General features: G+C 36.8%; 1 protein-coding gene across 3 annotated transcripts in view; it reads left to right on the forward strand.

The window, feature by feature from the left end:
* The window catches only part of CDK17 (cyclin dependent kinase 17), a 95,349-nt gene that overhangs the window by 49,545 nt on the left and 24,356 nt on the right, over positions 1 to 21,448 (forward strand). For all 3 annotated transcript variants that reach the window (XM_082059161.1, XM_082059163.1, XM_082059162.1), the window contains 2 exons: positions 3,805 to 3,969; positions 10,283 to 10,416. In XM_082059161.1, coding sequence (XP_081915287.1) covers positions 3,805 to 3,969; positions 10,283 to 10,416 — 299 coding nt within the window. The remainder of the gene's footprint in view (positions 1 to 3,804; positions 3,970 to 10,282; positions 10,417 to 21,448) is intronic.

The following is a 21,448-nucleotide window of genomic DNA, read 5'->3' on the forward strand; positions in this document are numbered from 1 at the left end:
ATCTATGTTTATAATTGAGATGAACTTTCTGTGTTAAGATACTTTAGAAATTTTGTTTTAAACTATAAAATATGTGCAAATCTATCAGTGCCATGAGGAAAACAAGTTTTTTAAATAATAATCTCTCTTCTTCACACTCTCATGTTAGTAATGAACATAAACCTCAGTCTCTAATTAGTCATTCAGTGTATCATAAACTCTGGCCTTTTTTACATGCTACAGAGTTCATGGAAGTAGATTAATTTTAGCATGTGTAGCCAAAAGCCATAACATACAAGGGAAATAAGCAACTCTGTGAATGCAGCTGTACTCCTCATGTGTGCACACACTCGAGTGTTAATGATACTGGAGTCCTCAGTGGCTGGGAACGTATAGAGGTGTGTATGGGGGCAAATGTACAGAGGACAGCAGAGGCGAATGTGCTGTCCCGCTTGCAGGCCGAGCTTTGCGCCCAGCCAAGCCGCCTTGCCCCTTCCTTCTGCTGCCTTTGTTTCTCCAGCCCCTGTTGAGATGTATCCCAGCGTCCTCAGTTGCTCATTAGGATGAGAAAAGTAGTACTTACTTTGATGTAGAATTTGCATTTTTGTGTGTGAGAAAGTCATCTTGCCATGGGAGATACATTTTTCAGTTACCAAGCATCAGTCTGTCTCAGCACCTTGCTCAAGATTTAAGTTACTCTCCCAAGCATAAAGCTGTTGACCATAGTGACAGAGCTAAAAAATATTTGAGAGATTTTTTTTTTAAGTGGTAAAAAAATATTTGCTTTTTTTTTTTTCTTTTTTTTTTTTTAGGAGTACATTTCCACACTAAAAATATTCCAAGAACTTTCTTCTTACATTTCTTATTGGGGCTTTAAAAAAGATAATAATAAAATAATATAAAAAAACAACGGAGGGACTTTTTCTTTGCTTGGTGTAGCAGGGCCTGGTCAAAGGCAGGAGAGTTTTGTTTCCGAGATTTTCCTAGACAAAATATCTCTTGAGCTTTCTCTCTTATTTTCCTTAAAAATTAGTTTAGAAACAATTAAAATGAAGTAGAATTGCATGCTTGGTATACATTATTTTTTGCCTAAATAGTAATAAAGATGAAGTAGTAATTGCAAAATTACTCAAACTAGCATCTAAAGCCCGTCAAGCATGATGGTTACAACCAGTGATGTCTCTCTCAACAGAACAAACTCATCAGGTATTTGGATTTTCAGAGTTACCATTCATTTGACACTATGTATAAACACAGCGTGAGGTCCTTAGTCTAGGAGCTAGATCAAATTAAAACTAAAGATTAGTAAGAAAGTTAGAAAGCAAGTTTTAACATATAAAAAAATCAAAGCAGTAGTTGTGCTGTATGTGAACTGATATGTGTTTTCTGTTATGTGGAAGTAGTGATAGATACTGTTAAAAAACTCAGGAGGAAGGAATTACTGCCTGCTGCCCCAGGGTAAATCTACTGTTGAAGGCACAGAACAAGGAAGCTGATACCACTCTGAACTTGAAAGGGTTGATGCACTGTATTAGGCACAGAAATAAGGATTTGGGACAGATGCACAGAATTTTGAAGGTGAAGACACTGATCATACTTGATGAACCAATACATGGATCTATGGTGTATTTTTCCTCATAGTCACACATTTTGAAGCTGTGTTTATAAAGGACATTAATGGGAAGATGCAGGCAGGATTGCAGCTGTGCTGATGTGTCCTTTCACATTCTGTTGTCTCCCTGAAGCATTTTTATGGCTTTTCATTTTCCCGCAGCAGCTGAATTAAAGTGATTTTTTTTTTGTTTTAATATAATAATTTGTGTTCTTGCATAATTGTTTTTAAAGTCACTGGCCTGTTCTTGGGTAGTTCTGTCTGTGTACTTCTGTCTCTAGTAATATTTCCAAAAGATTTTTGTTCATGTGGGAAGGGAGGGAGATTCCCTTCAGGATCTTGTTTTGTTTGGGTTATTAGGTATTCCTTGCTGTTATTTTCCATAAAATAAGTTCATCTAGTGATATTATTCTTCTTATTTTGGAAGGGAAAACAAGATTTTGGGGTCCCTGAATGTGAGAATATAAGTTGGGGTGATGAAATAGCATCCCGGTCTGTTCCCTGTCCCAGTGGGTGCGAGTGGGGCTCTGAGCAGCCATGAATGGCTCCAGAAACGCCTCAGGAGCTGCCACTCCATCAGCAGCACTCATGCTGCAGTTGCCGGGTATGCGGCTGCTGCCTTTTCTGTCTTCCAAATAATACCAAACAACACGTGTCTGTAAGAGTAATGAGAGTCACATGATGGAAAAATAAAATTACTTGAACCTAAAGTGTGAAGTGGGCACATCACAGAATCACAGAATGTCAGGGATTCCTGGAGCAGGAACACCTAGATGAGGTTACACAGGAAGGTGTCCAGGCGGGTTTTGAATGTCTTCAGAGAAGGAGACTCCACAAGCCCCCTGAGCAGCCTGTTCCAGTGCTCTGGCACCCCCACTGAGTAGAAGTTTCTTCTCACATTTAAGTGGAACCTCCTGTTTATCAGTTTGTACCCATTACCCCTTGTCTTACCATTGGTTGTCACCAAGAAAAGCCTGGCTCCATCCTTGTGACACTCACCCTTTATATATTTGTAAACATTAATGAGGTCACCCCTCAGTCTCCTCTTCTCCAAGCTAAAGAGCCCCAGCTCCCTCAGCCTTTCCTCATAAGGGAGATGCTCCGCTCCCTTAATCATCAATAATAATCAATCACATGTCTGGTCTTTTACCTCGTATGGAGACATTGCTTATATGTAGCTGCCAGGTGACTCTCACCTCTGGGTATGCTTTGGATTGTGACAGTATATCTTCTTTGATTTCTTGTACGGTTGACTTCATCAGTGGCCCTGGTAAGTCCAGTTTTGTGACAAGCAATGCAGGCTGGCTTTTGTTCTCCTCCTTGTTGGGATAAAAAAGCCTCTGTACGTTCTGAGTTAGACTGCATCCATTGCCACAGCCATCCTTGAGTGCCAGCCCATGTGTGCAGAGTCAGGATGCTGAGAGAACACGAATGCTTAATTTCTATGCTCATTTGTAGGTCAGATTTTAACATTTCTTATGTTTCATCTTTTTTTGGAAATCATTTGTCAATAATAGTAAGTAAAAAAATTACAGTCCTGATTTTAAGTCTAAGTGCTGTTTAAGACACAGTCCAGTAGAAAGCCAGAGTAACTCACCGAATACTTAATTATTATGATATCCTTTAAGTTAATAACCTTAATCATGGCAGGGCAGCTCTGGTGAGTATAGACAGGTACGTTTCCTTCTGAAGACTTCCAGTAGTAAGGCCTTGCTACTAGTGATCCTCAAGAACTTTGAGAGGGAGAATGTTTCCAAAGGCTTGTGGTTGAATTTGCTCATTGTGTGAGCTGATCTAACATCTGGTCTGTTTAAATTATAGTAAAGATGAAATATTGTGCAGTAAGACAAATCATTAATTCAGAAGATAAAGAGTTGATAATAAAATACACGTTCTGGTTTTATTCACATTTTTAAACTGTGTATTCAGGTCATTTACTGATCCAGCAGCAGAGTGACAGAATGTAATAAAATGAGATTTGGGTAATATTTAATGCCATGTTTTGGTTAATTGGTTAATAGAGAAATAGCAGTAGTATTATGGTTTACTGTTAGTATGAAAGAGAATCTTACGAGAGTGGTGATTTCCTATCTAGTAACTGTTTTTTTTCTTTTTCTTTTTTTTTTTTTTTTTTTTTTTCCTTTTCTTTTGGCATGTTCCTGACCATCCTGCTTGCTTGTGGGAATGAATATGTTGATCCTTGTGAATTGTAGAGCCCATTGTGAAGAATGGCAGGCCTCCAACGTCTCACAGCATGCACTCATTTCTCCACCAGTACACAGGATCTTTCAAGAAGCCCCCGTTACGGAGACCACATAGCGTCATAGGGGGCAGCCTCGGCTCTTTCATGGCAATGCCCAGAAATGGGAGCAGATTAGGTAATTTACTACGTTGTTTGTTTAAGTTCATTTTTTCTTTGAAGAATAATGTCTGTATTGATTTTTAGCAAGAGATACAGTTATCGTAATGCTTTAATAAATCTCTGGGAATGTAACAGACTGTTTCTAGGGTGGTTAGAGAAACTTGTTTTTAGGGTACTGAATGTCTCCTAAGATTTTCAGGAAGAAAGCAAATACAAGACCAGAGAGAAGTCTTCTATGAATGTTTTTCAGTTGCAAAGTTACAAAATTTTAAAATATTATTTCTTAATATTTTGCAAGAAACCTATGTGTCCATCTCAGTTAAATATTGGTGAGAACTGCAATAAGTTGCATATGATCAAAATAGAGGATCATCATCCTCTATGTGGCATTTGAAAAGAACTGGCCTATTAATTAGACTTTTCATTATTATAAGAAAAAAATTACTTTTTCAGTGGTAAATTAAGGCCACTCAACTATAATTTCAACTATAATTATCTTTTTTGTTGTGATCTCAATCTATATTTATGGATCTGTGAGGCAAATAAATTACAGGTTTTTTTTCTTCTCCTTCAAGTAATTTGTCATGTTGCTGCCTCCAGTCACCATTTTACCCTGCTTTTATGTTATTTTAAACTATGCTTAGTTAATTGATACTAGAAAATGAGAGCAACTCACAGTTTAATTAGAATTTTACGATTTTTTCAATCTTCTGCCCTTATTAGGGAGGGTGTGATAAACTGATCTCCTTCAAGATTAAGTTACGAATCTTCAAGATGGCAGTCAAACCATTTAAATCCTCCTCTGCTGTACTATCGCTAACCATGTTCAAAACCTTGCCTTTTTACTGTTTGTGCCACCATTCAAAAGGAAAGAAGAATTCTGTCATCTTCAATGGCAGCAGTTGTTATCACAGAAGAAAACAGGTTTTGGTGTCAACAGTTTGACTAGAATATCAATTCCTGATTTCAACTCAAGTCCTATACAGTTTAATTTTCTTTTTTTTTTTTTTTCTCTTTTTTTTTTTTTTTCTTGCCTAACCAATAAAAAAAAAGTTGTGTGCTTAAAGAAATCTCTGGTTAGGAATATTTAGTGTTTTATGAATTATTTGTCAAATCATATGTATATAAACTATGTATAGGAACACCAGTGATTTATACTTCTGTGCTTTTTTTCATGTGTATTGCCTTTAAAAACAAAATTTTTAAATGTAAATTTACCAATAACTTATTCCCCTTCAAAATTTCTCTATGAAATTCAAATCAGCGTTGCAAAAGGAAAATAATAAACAGTGTTTGGTTTCTTTTAATGATTTTTCCAGTTTTCTCAAAGCTTTATTTTTAACATGAAAAAAATACTGATATATAAATTTTGCAGAAGAATGCCATTAGTTTTATTTTTCTCAGGTGATCAAGTTTTGTAGGTGATGAAGTGTTCAAACAGCACTCAAAATTTTGAAATGTTATTCGGTAGGAAGTGTTATAATAACTACTAGTAGCTACAGATTCCTGTAAAATTTGTAGTTTCATTGAAGTAGTATGGAATAGTGGACCAGGTATATGTTAAGCTCATTTTTGAAAATTTAAGCTGCTTGTACATGTTATTTAGTGGTAGGTAACACAAGAATGTACAAGTATAATTACTAATGTTCTTTCTGCTCCTTCTCCACATCTTTCCTCCATATGAGAATGGTTATTACTCAGCAGGATGCTGAGGTTTTGTCCGTTGGGATAATGACATCAGAAATGAAACAGTCAAATATTCTACACTACATTAGATTATTTTCTTTGCTTTCTTCATTTGTCCTCTTTCCACTTTTTTCTCTATTCCAGTGATGGGAAAATGCTATCAGAGAAATGAGATATCACAAAATGATGCAGTTAAAGGTTGGTTGTTTGGTTAAAAAACAGATTAAAATGAGACCTGCCACAGGTGCATCTTCATGCTGCTTGCTTCTGAATGAGACTATCGATACAAAAATTGGTTGAGAAGCCCAGGATTGATTTGGAGTTTTGTTTGTTTTGTGAGCACTGAACATGGGTTCCTGCTGTTGTGGTAACATGTAAAATCTGCAAATACTTTTTAAAGTATTTCTACTTGGAAACATCTCTGTTAGCTTTAGGTTTTGTAAAAAGTTTTGTGAAGACCAGAATTCTGAATGGATCTTTACAAATTGTGCATTTGTTTAAAATTTTGTAGTCCTTTTTAATTTAGAATTTGGTTGTTGTAATGATTTTAAGTGACATAGGTGACTCTCAGGCCCAATTTCGAATCGGCCATGCCGCTGAGGCAACTGAAGGTTTGGCTGAGGTTTTTTTAGCTCACGTATATCTATACAGCCTCTATATATCTATACAGTCTTGCACCTCCAGAAGCTACTGCAGCCCGTGATGGAGCCAGAGCTAATAAACCCTTTTTGGACCTGACCTGGCTGAATGCAAAGCCAACTTAGTTGTCCTTGTAGTATTTATATTACTGGGAGTGCTGGAGAGGCACTTGGCATGTGCAAAGCCAACTGAAGCCAACCCTCCCGGTGAACCTGAGTTTCCCCTGCTTTTCCTAGTGGTGTTGATATAGTTATGGAGAGGCTTTGTTTCTTTGTCGTAAATATTTGAATTGAAAGGAATTATTTTTCCATACAGCCTTCATAGATCACTAGTGTTAATGGCAAAGGCAATTTCTCACTATTGCCTTCCTCGATTTGAATTGTTATTAATGAAACTAATTGTAAAATTTAGCCACTTGATAGAACAGTGCACCTTGGAAAGAATCCAGTCTGCAAGTCACGTGGTCATTTTTGTAATCATTTGAAATAATACGGAAAGATCCTGCAGGCTGACTCACTGCTGACTAATTAGTGGATATTATTTTAGCTCACTTGGAGGAGTTCTAATTTGCTGCACTGTAGGTTCCCTGTATTAATCTCTTGTGTGGTGCATTCCCCATAGCTGACATGAGAAGAAGGTTTTCTTTTAAATGTTCTTCCGTTGTTTTCTTGTTATATTGTAGTCATCTGCAACTTTTCATTATGTGGCCATACTGAATAGTTAATTAGATATGTAGAGTACATTAACATAAACGTGTGTAAGAGAGTGGCCTGGGTATTCAGTGTAATCAATTCAATAAATTATTGAACCATTAAAACCTCTGAAGACCATGCAAGCTGGCTTTGGTGCAGGTGAACTTGCCAATAGGAAAGCTTAGTGAAATTAAGGGAGTATTTGCATGATTTTCATCATTGCTTAATGAAATATTATCTTCGTGCACCTGTGTAAAATGATTAAAATTACTAGGTTAATGCCTTATTCCTGGGTTTATGCTATTAAAATAATTAACATAAGGCTCTACTAATGCCTTTTTAATTGAATAAAAGGACACATTTATATTAGATGATAACACGGTTAAGACCTTTTTTAAAAGTATCCCTATTTAGAATATAATTAAAACACTGCAAACCTTTCTAGATAGAAGCAGGTGGGTATTTAGCCCATCAGAAATTCAGGCATGTGCTTAATGATAGATTATTATTTTTTTTTGGATGATACAGACGGTATGCTGCTTAAAATCTTTTGGTAATGGGTGTATATAGCTTATACAGACTTAACAGAATTAGTTAGATCACAGCAGTATTCGTAATAGACTGACCGTCATCTTATTGAAGTCTGAAATACCACATCTTTAGACTTGGGTGGTGCTCATTGTATTCTCATTGTCATTGAGTGTCTTCTTATTCCTGGTTTACAAAGAGCAGAATCCCCTTGCAGCTATATTATCTGCCCCAAATGTATGGGTTTGTGTGACTAGTTCTTGAAAGATGCATTAGTTGTGTATGATTGCATAGGCCATCTTTTTAGTAGAATTATCTTTGTCAACTAGGATGCTCTTTGTAGTTCTGAGTGTTACATTTCAGAGTGTCAGTTTTTTACGGTCATTTCATGATGTGTGTGATTTTGTGAACTGAACATTGCATATCTTAAGATACAGAATATGACAGTATTAATCACATGATTACTTTAATAAGTGTCAGTCTTTTTAAAAAATAAATTATGTAATTGCCCCATGGCTTAGAAGACAATACTTCTTTAATTTCATCAGCCTTATTTTGTGAGGTTGATCAGATGACTGTCTCGTGTAGCTTCTCTAAAGAAAATAGACTTTGAGGCTCAATCAGTGGGCTTGTACTAACACGAGGATAAATAGATTGGGGAACAATTGTCAGTAGCTGTTAAACTTAATTTTACAAACAGAATCTTGAGAGCTGTAATTGCTAAAATGAATTATATGACCTCTCAAAAAAGTGTTTTAAAAGAGAATCTTTAATAAAAAACTGATATAGTGAATGTACCAGATACATCAATGCTGCCGTAACAGCTTTGCTGCAAATACTGTTTTCAATAATGCCTTTATGTTACTGAAAACAATTTCCTTCAGTTTGTTAGATATTTTTAAAAAGACAGGTACCAAGTCATTCGAGAGAATAAGAGAGATTTCGTAGAGACTGGGCAAAAAGGAATCACATTTTGTCTGCTTAGCTGAAGGTTAAGGCTGATCTTTAGAGACCACTTGCTAAGAATCTTTTCCTCTGCTTCAAGCTACCATGCTGTTAGAAGCACTGATGAATATTTACCTTGTTTGAAACCAGAATTTTTGTTTCTTATCAAGCAAGGAGTGCAGCTTTTCTTTCTTTTTTCCTCATTCAGTCCAAATCTGAGTATGACTTGCAGGAAAAATTCTGGTGGAATGTGGATTTTTAATCAAGATCAAATTTAGATCCACATTGCTGCTTGAAAATACTCTTTGTGCATGGGATGCATGCTTATTTTATGTGTTTAATTACAGTACTTTGAGTTAAAATACGTGCTGCCAGTACCTTGTGAGTTAAGCTTTTTATATCCATTCTGTTTTCTGTAAAAGGAAATTCTTTGTACTGAGGAAGGATTTGATCCTTTGAAGTGTACGTGATTCTGTGTGAGCCAAACTGGATGGACATTTTAGAAGATTTGTTCATACCCAAACACTGGTGTACAGTTTTGCTGGTTTTTTTTTCTTAGAAAATTCAGCTTTCTTCCTTGATGATAGTGATAAAACTTGAACATTCTCTTTTTTTTTTTTTTTTTAAATTTGTGCTGTGCAAATGCTAAATATTTTCAGTTCTGTTGGTGTTTTCAGTTCTGTGAGTTTTGCTAAAATTAGTGATTTCTTAGGGGTAGAGTTTTGAGACTTTTAGTTGTTCGTCAGGTTCTGTTCTATCGTGTAAGAGGTCATGCTTAATACCAAGGATCAGGACAGGGCAGGGAAACTGGTGTCTTTTGAAACACCTCCTTTATATTTGTAGGTATATAATCTCTACAGTAATTTGGAGTTTAAATATTTCAGAGGTGATGGTGAAGCATTACTCACAATGAATTGCCTGTATGACCCGTTTCCCATTGTGTGTCCTTTTGCAAGTTGTTTGACTCTTTGTGCTATTATTGACACCACCTTGATGTTCGTTCATTATGGTGTCTTCCAAAGTCTGGAAGATCTTGGGGTGCTTAAAAGTAACATGTATGTATATACATAATATACGGAAGTGCTTTTGTGTGGAGGAATCTACCAGATTGTGTTAGAAGTACCAATTTCAGTTGACATGAAGAGCCTGCAACACCATATATAACAACTCAGGCAGTTTGTTACCTCAATTCCTCCATAAGGTCACAGATTTCACTTAATTGCTCCTAAATACCAGGTCCGATGCTGAATCCGCTTGCATGTTGTAGGCCTGCGTTTAGATGGTCAGAATACGTCCCCTTCCTCCACACGTGCACACCAGTGGTTTTTATAACTGAAGTTTCCATAGTTGATATTTCTGAAAATAATGCCTATACCTCTCAGGTTTTTTTAAGTTTCCCCGAGATATGTCTAGGTTGCTAACATCAGGTACTCTGATTTGAAAATGCTAATGTTTTATATCCAAGAGCAGCTAAAAGAGAAGAGGTATTGAGGGAGTCCAGGAATTGAAGCCATGAGGGGAAGGTGGCTTATGGGAATTAAAATTCGGTTTGGACTGTCTGTCTTTTGTTTTGGGAAACTGAGTTCTGCTGTAAAGCACAAAAAGAAAAATAATGATAAAGTTTGTGTAGAAGTCCGATAAAGTAATCCTGTTCATTGTGTGATTCCTGAGCCATAAAAGGTGTATGAAGACTATGCAAAGTACATCATGACCGTGATGAGTCTTTCCCTGCCATAAAACCCAGTCCACAGTAATGATACGGTTGTTTTCCATCTGTACAAGAGAGATGTTTTGTGGAATACTGGTTAACTGTTCTCAATGCTTTGGATTATTTTTAAGATATTGTTCATGAAAATCTGAAAATGGGGTCAGATGGTGAAAGTGACCAAGCTTCTGGAACGTCATCTGATGAAGTTCAGTCTCCCACTGGTGTTTGTCTCAGAAACCGGATACACAGGCGAATCTCAATGGAGGTAATTTGCTTTTCATATAAGGATCATTTAAATTGACCAGAGACTTGAGGGTTGCTTTAATTGTTCATTTTAACTGCTTGTCCTCTCAATTAACTGTAACTACTCTGACATATATTCCATGCAGGGAGCATCATTTTAATATTAACTTAATTTGTCTCCATTTGTCACACAGAAATCAGATTATTATGTTGCATAGTTTATGAGTGGTTAATTTTGAAAATCTAAATATATGTTGAAATTTGGTTTCTTGGGAAGAATTTAAGTGTAGCATCTGAATTTCTTTTCGGCGCATTCTGTGTAATTCACTGAGTATATTGAAGAAGATAGACTTTTTAGTCATTTTTCACTGAAGACTGTTTTCTAATCTTTGTAAAACTAATGCTGCAGCAGCAATGGTCCTGAATGCTTCAGCCTTTCCCTCTCTTCCTGTTTTTTAATGAACGGAACTTTACAGGATGGTAAACAAAAGGAGGAAAAGTACCTTACGAATAACTGTGCACATAATTTCCTTTATTTATGAGTCTCATTATGAATACTAGCCACCCTTGTGCTTGCTTTGTTGTCATTTCCCTTGGTGAAGAAAAACAGAACATTTCCCTGTTTCTTGAGTGTACAAAAGTTACAGTTAGAATGCCTTTGTTACAGAAGCACGGAACATTTTGTAGTACACATACCGATACGCGCAGTTTGTATGATTTTTACATCTTCATTCAATGCCTGTTATCAAATACAGGATTGGGGAAGCAGATCTGGATAAATTAGAGTAGGGTGTATGTGCCAAAAATTTTTTATTTGTGAGGCGTTCCGTTATGCTTGGAATTCCAAGACTCCAAGCATGTAATGCTGATACGGTTCCAAGAACTTGTGAATTAGATGTATTAATGATTTATGTTGCTTCTTGTGCCTGGGAGGTTTTGTTCCCAAATTCCTAAATTTGTGTGTTAATCTCAGGTTTGTTATAAAGACTGTTAAACCATTTACTTGGGAGAACTAAGGTGGGTCTGTTGATTTATTGCAGGATGCTTAAATTAAGGAAAAAAAAAAAAAAGTATCTGAAAACCGGCATGTCAGAATGTATGCTGGAAAAACTGAAAATCAAGGAAATTATTTAAAAGGATTATTTACTTTTTGCTCATTGTTTGTTTCCCCCACATTTTGAAATGTACATTTAGAACAGGAAAGAAAGAAATCAGTGATATATAGTGAAATTAACAAACTGAAATGGAAATGTGTCAAGTCTTTCAGAGGCAGCTCAGAACCATTAAAAAAATCTCTTTTAGATTAGGATTTAAGAAACTCTAAAGGAAATTCCAAAAGAACTCAGGAATAGTCACTGAAGTTCAGGCAATTTCTGTGCATTTTTTCAGAAGGTGTCAAATCAAAACATCTTTTCATTGGCCTCTTTAGTTGTGAAACAATTCTAATATGACTATTTAAGAGGCTTTGGGAAGCTTTTGTTTAAGTTTTGTTTAACCATTGCTAATTTTGACATTTTTCTCCAAATTCTGAATGCTTGTTTCTGCGAGTTGAAATTAACATTATTTCTTCATTGACTGGCTCAGTCAATGAGAGCAATAATTTCTTGGCAGCTATTCATGTATATTCTGTGAGAATTCTAATGTTTTACCTAAATAGCTTCAGTGTTCATAGGATGACTTCTCCAGTAAGGTTTCAAGCTAATGTCTACGAACACTCTCACTTCTGAATTTCAAGAATGCTGTAATTGAGAGATATTTCTGTTTGGCTTATGTTTACTTCTTGGAAGTACTTTAGTAGGCGGGATTTTTACCTGTTTGTGCATTCCAGAGGAAAAAAAATAGCTATAACAATCTTGGTAGCTTTGGTTAAAATACCTCTCTAATCATAATCTTTTCAGTCGACTTTCTTATTTCCTAAGTGGAAAGGCCTTAAGTGATTACATTGTCTGCCTGTCTTTTCCTCCCCCTATTTTTCCCATGAGTCATTTTCTGTCAGTTTTGACAGATGGATAGAAATCTCAGATGCTAATTTTCTATTAATTTCTGTGAAAAAAAAGCTCTGCATCATGAGAGATTGCTAATGCATCCACTGCCGGGAAAGACACAGTCTTTATTAAACGCCACAGTATCGACATCTGAGTTGAGTCTCAAGACGTGCACCCACGGAAAACATGCATACTTACATACATACATACGTACATACTAAAATCCAGATTTCACTGGTTTTGCTGTTCATGGAGTGGTATCACTTACTTCTGTGGCCTTTGAGGGAACCAAAAAAAGGTTTCCTCTTGTATGAAATCTTACCTACATGCCTTGGGTGACTTCTGCCATGGAGTTGGCTGGTTCAGGAGTAGTAATTTGATAATTAAAAAATAAATAAATAAATAAACAAACAGTCTTTCTTGTCAAGTAAGTTTCTGTTATTTCAGTTTTAATTTGCTGGTTTGTGGGGATCTGTCGTCTCTAGACATCATTGCGTAGCCTGAGGCCGTATTCCATTTATAGTCATTTAAGGTGAGTTATAGCTGTATATGTACAGGTCGGAGTGAATTAGTGTGTGTGTGATAGTAGGTTTTTGCTGTAGTTTGCTGAAGTCAGTAGCCACACTTGAAATCCATTGTAGAATCTATTTGATAACTAGACAAAGCTGAATAAACCCAATAAAGCAATATTCCTCGTTCCTCCACATTAAGATGAGTGTGCCTGTCACACTGTGAGTACATGCTTTTTTGTATTTAGTTTGGCCAGTGTTCACTGTATTTGTAATATTTTTGTACATAATTTCTCGTTTGTTTTTCTGTGCTGAATTGACAGAAGTCTGGGTTTGTTTTCAAGGTAACTAATCAGGTAAAGCAGAAACCTTGGAACCGTTCTTTTAACCTCTAATAACTTTGAATATATAGCCAACTTTTTCATGCTCAGCTTGAACTTCCTCTAGAATTCTGAAAATTAGCAGCCCATTAAAAAACAAAATCCTTGCTAAAAACATGCATTATTTATTCAAAATGCCAATTACCGATACTGAATATTTGTATTCCTGGGATGTTACGTACCTTAGAATATATATTTTGATTCTTAGTGTCCATTCCCACTGCAGTGAATCATAAAATAAAGCTGCTTTTTCTGTAATCATTAAATAATTCAGAGCTACAAATAAAATTGTAACGTATGGAAGACCAGACATATTCTCTTGTCCAGAGTATATGAAAGATTTTGTTGGGAAAGAAAACTCAATGTTTCTAAAATTTTCATGTAGAGATATCATAGAAGATAGAGAAGTGCAAAATAGACAATGGAGACGGAGCTGAAAAATGTGTTTGTTGTAGCAGAATCTCCATACCAATAGAAAGTGGAAATTTCATAACCTTAAGTTGATCTGGTTTAGATAGGAAATCATCATACTGCAGTGTAACCTAAATATGAAGCATTTTAGATATTCCTGCTCCACAGTGAAAAATTTGCTGGGCTGAAACTTCCCATCCACAGTAGCAGCTATGGAGATACCGACTTTCAATCTGTCATCTCCCCCCAGATGACATAGAATTTAGGCCAGCGTGACTGTTACAGACAGGGAGATGATAACACATATGCTTCTGAATTCGACAACACTGCAGTTGTGGGACTAGATATTTTTTTTGAAATGATTGTTCATTGTTTTTGTGTGCTTAGAAAACAAAGAGAAAATACCAGAATCTCATTGTGTTGCCTAGATAAAGTTTATTTTGCCTGTAATCCACAGGCTACAAATGGTCCAGAAAGCAGTTGCCCTTTTTTTTTTTTCTCCTTCCTTCCCCTCATTCAGGAACCATGCTGATGTGCGAACATCCATTGTGTGAGGAATTTGGCTTCCAACAGCTGTTAGGTTTTAATTAAAATGTCTACTAATCTCATGCTAATATTAATGATTACTTAGTAAATCAGTAAAACTGTTTATCAAAACAGATGTATGGAATCTTTTTTTTCCAGTGCCAGAAGCAGTAGAGCCTAAGAATGAATACATCTGTGTCAGTATTTTAAGTGCAGGTGCTTCATCATGTAATGAGAAACAGTTCTCCAGATCATGGAGTTATACCTTAAAGCATTTTCACTTTGATTTGCTGGAAAAGACGACATGGGCAGGAATACATATATATAAATTCATGTTTCAAGCCATAAGTGTTCACTGGAGGCCTTGTGCCCATGTACTGGATAGCAAATGCTTCATTAAGAACTGTGGTGGATATAAAATAGGGAGATAGTGTCTGTGCAAATTGAAACATCTGTTTCCCTTTCCCAGAAGTCCAAGGTCTGTAAGCTGTCTTTCCATGTGAACTGGCGGAGGGCCATAACCCGCTGTTCACCAGCCTGTTTCCCAGATATTTTATCCTGAGAAACAGTTCTTATCCGTCTGACTGTCACATTAGTGACAGGAGCGTGTTCCAGATCAGGCTGCTCCTGCCACACTGCTGTAGGGTGTAATTCTCCCCTGAGAGGATTAGCTGCGGGGTGAGTGCTTTTAGTTGAACAGAGAGAAATTACGTAGGCTATGAAGTGATCTGCTAGTCGTGTGTGAGTTGTACAGGTCACCCTCCGAAACAAAGAACATAGATAAGAAAGAAGTATTTGGTGAGCTCCACCTTTACCAGGGGTGTGACTGCTTTGGGGGTCTTGACACAGCCTGAGTAGTTCAGGCTTCTTTTGTTTCCAGGGAAAGCCCAACAAAATTAATTGATGTTTTCAACTGATGTAGTGCTAAGACTTTCTGTCTGTAGGCTTCAAATTAGAATGTGGTTCCTAGATCCTCATTCACATGTGCAAATAGGGCACTCTTGGCTCCAGTAAACTGTTCCCATTCGTGACCAGCAGACTGGATGGCAGTACTGACCCAGGCTTTCAGCAAGAGGCAGTACAGTATATTCTCCTGTGGTTAATTCTGGAGGTAGGAAGCATTGTATCAAGAACAGCCTGAACTTTCAGACCTATGTCTCTTGCCGCTCAAGCGGTTCCCTTGGATCCCCAGCAGGCCTTACCACACAGAGCATTCTCTGAGTAGAAGTTCTGCCTTCCCCCTTCCTTCTGTGCTTGGCAACCGTCTTTTTACTTACTGGATGTTGTCTGATTTCCTTCTTTGCATCTCCCGAGAATGCATAGCTTTTCTGATTCTCTCTTCTTTGAATCTGAGCCTGTGGTCACCTACCAGAAGATTTCAGTACCAGATAGAAAAAAAAATGAGGCCGAATACCATCAAGGATATTTGATTTTCAGGGATTGCTGTATTGTCTCCCTTCAGTCACGGTCAGCAGCTGTCTCAACCTTTTGCAGGGTTACGCTAGAAAATATGCAGTTATTTTTGTAGAGTTCTGCTTTCAAGTTTACATGAAGCTTGATGTTTTTGAAATCCCTCTTCTAGAAACACAGGTGCATGTTCTAAATTGCTAGTATGGTTTTGTCAAAACTGATGGACCTGCTTTTGATGTATTCAATTAGCAGACTTTCATTTCTTCTACAGAAGAAAACTGGCACTGCACAAGAAAAATAATTTCAGCCTGGATAACAGACAGATTTCTTAAGCCTGCCTTTTACTAGATTTTCTAGGGGTAATGTTATCAGCAATTTGTTTTGGTTTGTTTTTTTTCTCTTCTGTTAGCAACCTTTGTAATGCAGATGCTAAAGTTCTTGTATTGCACTTGCAAATGCTACTTCTCTTAGAGAAGCTACCACACCAGGCAGTACCCTTTCTGTAAGGATGGAAGATCTGCTTTTTTGCTTTTGCTTCTTCATAACTTGGTTTTTCCTTTTAAGTTTCGTTTAAGAGTAGTCTGCTATCGCTTTGGATGTGTTCAGCCATCTACAAAACGCATCTCTAGTAATCACTGGAACGCAGAAGATGGGAAGTTAGTACTTGGATGCGGTTTCTTACACTGCACTCCAGCCTCATCGTCCTGTCCAGGAAGGTCAGATTTTCAGTATCCATATTCAAGAGGCTGGTTTATTTTGAATTAGCCAGTTTCTTCGTGGGACTTTCTCTTTGGTACTTGCAGCTTTGTGTTGATGTGAATGTTTCAAGTTAGTGATTAACATTACAGAGAGCTGGTTTAAGGGTCCAGGCTTGCATTTGTGCAGTGATAGGTTCTGTTTTGTTTCTCGTGGTGTTTTTTCCAGTTCCCTTTCTCTCCACCTCATTCTTCTTGTAAGCTATCTTTTTCTTTTGGGCAATTTCTCCTAGTACTCCTCTAGAGAAGCTGATGAAAACATAGAGAGATCTATGTTTAAAAATCAGGAAGGAGCAGCAAATAAGGCAGAGGTTGCTTAATTAGCATCTCTTACTGCCCAGCACCTACCACTGAGTCAGACAGCCATCAGACCTTGGATTTCAGCTGGGTTTATCTTAAGAGGCTGATGCCGTAGAATGGGATCTTGTTAGGTGATAATTTAGCCAGGCAAACAAAATCAGGCATGATCTTTTTATGGTTATTATTATTTTTCTTATTTTTCCTTATACTAAGTTCACTTCCTTACAGGTTCTCTGAGAATGCAATAAAATAATAACAAAGCAACACCCAAGAAGAATTTTGAAGTATTTCTGACATAATTTGTCACAATTTTTTGTGTGTGTTTATACCCTTGATGAAAAGAAAGTAATGTCTCAGATTTGAGTTTCATTTCCCCTTTCTCAGATTTTTGAAGAATGGTTTTATGTGTCACATCTATTTGTTTAGTTTTAGTTTGGTTTCATTGGTTGTGAATAGGAACTTCTGGAATGCAGTTTCTGAATCCTGTATTTGTGCTGAACAGTTTCAGCCTTTCACCTTAAAGCTGCTGGGAGATAGGAATTAAATAAAAGAACTGTCGGGGGTGGGAGTGGGAGAAGAAGGAAAGAGCAGTTTTTATTCAGCTAGTCAGTAGTCTGAACACCATACCTATGAAATTAAAATTCTTATTAAAAGTATTTTGAGGAAATTATTCATATTTTTGACTGCTTATATGAAAAAGTCCTTTCTATTCAACTGTAATACTAATTTTGTGGGTGCAAAAATACTCATTTTTACAGATATTCCTGAAAAGAGATGAGGTTTCTTATCGTAAGTTTTTTGTTGTGCCAGAGTAAATGGAAGCAAAGCTATCTGCTTGCACTTCTGGTTTCTGTGCTTTTTAAAAAATACATTTTTATTTGAATGGCCATAGCTACTGCAAATATTGGCGATAGCTTTCTTGAACTCCTGGCAGTAAAGTCCTTGCTTTGTTGATTAATACTGGTAGATAAGCTGGGAAAATGTGACTCCTAGTCCACGCATGGAGATTAAACCTTAGGATTCTTAGTAATATCAATATGTCATTGATTACACTTGTCTCCGTGTCTTCTCCTAGTATCTCAACGTTAAATCTGACAAACTGTGCAAAGGTGCAGAGAACATGCAATAGCTGTTGTCATTGGTATTTCTCCAGGGTCTGAAATAGCCTGTGGACTCAATCTCTTGATAAAATCCCTGAAGATACTTTGTGTGCTTGATTTGATTAGCATATTGGAAAAAAACCCTTTATTTAATCAATTAATGAATTCCATATTTGGGGTCATTTCTGTCTCAAATACAAGCCACCTGATTCAGTGCTCAAAATCGATACTTTCTTTAATTGTGTTGCATTTCGGTAGACTGGCTGAAAACCAGCATGGATTTGTGGAGTGAGAGGTAGCAGTAGATGAGTCTTCAGATTGTATTTTCACTATTACTTCTAACAGAAGAAAGAGTTCTTTGATGACTCTTTCCTCAAATTTAACAGAATAATAATAAATTCATTGGATTTAATGTTTTCAGTAGAATGATAATAATAATAACAACATTCAAGTGTAAAGGAAAAATGTGGTAGTCAGGTGTAAACCATTCTGCAGAAGGCAGAAAAAAATGCATGTTCTGCATCACAGCTGATCAGGCGAGTGGGGGAATGGTGTGGTGGGTTTATATACCCAATAGAAAAACTGGTATAGGTAAATCATACCAGCTGTTAAAATAGTGGTTTTGGTTGCAGTAATAGGGCCTTATTTATAAAGATGTTAAAATAGCATGCTGCAAGGATGCTATAGGTTTCTTTTGATGGATGTGTATGCTGGTGTTTTGCTTCAAGACCTTGGAGGTCTGCAGGGCTGTAACAACAAAATTCTCTATAAATATATTTGCTGATTTAGGGTGGTTATTTTTTTTTTCTGTTTGCTTTTGCCTCTGGCAGTCTTGCTGTATGTCATAATTCTGTAGAGGATCCAGTTGGCTTCAACTGTGCTGTCATTTGACAAAAATGCACTGAAATTTAGTAAGGCAACCTTCAGAAAAAAACTCCACATGGTATTTGATACTAAAATGGTACAGTAAATACACACATATAAGGTTGTATATTAGAATGCTTACATTCTCATTGGCATAAGCAAATGTTTTCAATTTGTTTCTGTATTTTGAAGTAGCACATAATACACATTTATATTTAAAATACACAAGGAAAGAATACTATTAAAAGTTGATTTTTTTTTTAATAGTAAGCATGTTGTGAAGTTGAACTGTGTTGCATAGAGGGTTATATGATGTAGCATTTTAGATCTCTTAAAGCATTCTCTAGTGAACAAAACCACTATGACTTATTAGTGAACAGCTTGTGGTCGCAGCTGACATGTCTCGCTGGTATTTGCTAAAGCTGGTGAGAAGACTAATTCAGACCGAAGCTTGCACAAGAGAGCAAAGCATTTCCATTTGATCTATAGTGGGTTGTTTGGGCTGTCAGACTGATGGCTGTAGACTCAGAAGAACAGTTCTTTGTGAGGCTGTAACAAAATTTTATTGATGGAATTTAACAATATTTACTCTTAAAAGATAAAATTTCAGGGAGAGGTGGAAAGCTTGTTGTCTTCTGCCATGTAGTAAGTACGTACCTTAAGTAATGGTTGGTCTGGAAATGTGACCTGTCAGTCAACTGCACAACCAAAGCAGTAAGGATTGCTATATAAAGATGCATCTTGGCAGTATAGTCTGTGTCATCCACTGACTACCTGCTCCTGACAGAGCCGACTTCCTTCACCTCTCCTAAACTTGCATCAACAGATAAATTATTCACTTTGTTTTGAAGGAATAGTTGATAGCTTTCTACCAGTTGACCTTCTTACCCCACACTGCTGTGTCATGAGCTGAGATGTTCTCCTCCAAGAAGTGATGGGAACATCTGGCCGCAGGCAACAAAATACTGGGTTTGGAGGTAGTCGGCTGTTAGATTAGCTAAATGAAACATTCCAGGAATAGTCAACTGAGGCTGAGGCTTTCATGGTCTTTCTGGTGAGTCACTTGGTACTACAGGATTGCCTTTTCTTGTGCCTCCTGCTTCACTGCAGGAGCTCGAACCTTTCTTCTCTTGCTGCAGTTGTGAGTGGAGCGACAGCCTCAAACAGCCCAGCAGTTAAAAGATCAATGGCATGTGTAGCCCAGTAGATTTGGGAAGTATTTATTAGTGCTACTCCAGCGAGAAAGAAACAGCCTGCAAGTTGGCACATTCATTAAAGGATAAAAATAGAAATAGTCTGAAGTTTTTCTGCTTTTTGTAGCATAATAAGGATTGGACTCAGGAACACCTCAACAAATCCTTCCGTAGGGCAATTTTCAGTTTGTTTATTTTTATATTTTTGATGATTGTTGTATTGGTTTGTGCAAAATATTAGTGTTTATTATCTAAATGTGCTATATAATCAAAGACATAATGACTTTAGTCATCAGAAGACAGACTAAGAAGTGTGACTAGCTCAAATGGCTTCTTTTTTAGAGCTTTGTTAACATTCTACATCCTGAGTTAGAATCATCTTTATTTTACTTCAGTGAAATTTACTGAAGTCTGTGGAATCTACTCCAGGTGAACCTGCTTTAGCAGGTGGGTTGGACTGGATGATCCCCAGAGGTCCCTTCCAACGCCAGCCATTCTGTAATTCATTCTGTGATTGTATCTACTGTGTCTTGGCAAAAAAAATAAATCATGAGTTAAAGAAAAACAGAAGTTGATTTTAATATTTGATTTGAAGTGTGAAGAGTTAAGAGTGTTGCTTTCACAAATAAGGGTAGGTTCATTCTGTGAGAAAATGTACTTTTTTGAAAGGGCTTACGTGAAAATTGATCTGTTGACCAGGAACGAAATTTTCTGAAAAGTGTCGCACTGCGGCACTAAAGAATATCATATGGGCCAAGACAAGCAATTAGAAAGAGGAATTAGCTTGTAAACTTGTGTAATGGAGAATAGGAAATCAGAAAAAGTGTAGTTAGCAAAGGAATAGAGATGTTTGAAAGTCAGATGTGAAAAACAGATTGTGGTAACAAAATTACAGTGTTAAACTCTTGTGAATTAATTACTGTGTGTGACAAGTCAAGAAGCTAATATTTGCAACAGTATTTTAGGCCATACAAAATGGGACCAGAAGTGAAGAAATAAAAAATGTGGTTATTTTGTTTTTTTTTTTTACTTCCAAGTATGTGTGGAAAACATGAGATGTTTTGGGGGGGGTTATTTTGGTATTTGTTGGGGGGGGGGGGAGGGGGGGTTGTGTTTTGTTTTGTTTTTAAGGCATGTTTGTTTACTTATAACATTAATTAAACTTGGCTCAGATGACCTGCAGGTTTTAAGTTGAAACACCTGCCTCCTTTTCTTGTGCCCAAGCATTAAGTAGTCAGTGGTAGACAGAACATACACATCAAGTTACAGCAGCACAGTTGGATGAACACCAGGCGAAAGAAAAGGCACAACAAAGTGTAGCTCTTGTCAGAGCATTTGCTGTAGCCAGCATTAGGAACAGATAGTAAAGATAAGCAGGAGTTGGGTAGTGTATCTCCACAGGAAACAAAGTGATATTAGTGTCACAAGTGCTTACATGTTTATCTGCCATTAAGCAGAGTAGGACAAATGTGATTCTTATTTCAGGCATATTATAAAAATAGTATGCATTTCTTAGCCAGTAATAAAGCAAGACTGAGAATAAGCATTGCACATGAAGATAGAAAATGTGGTTTTAAGATGTAGGGGAGGGGGGAAATGCCATGAGCATTCTAGCTACCAAA

Source organism: Streptopelia decaocto (assembly GCF_964273445.1).
Source record: "Streptopelia decaocto genome assembly, chromosome: 1".
NCBI classification, from domain to species: Eukaryota; Metazoa; Chordata; class Aves; order Columbiformes; family Columbidae; genus Streptopelia; species Streptopelia decaocto.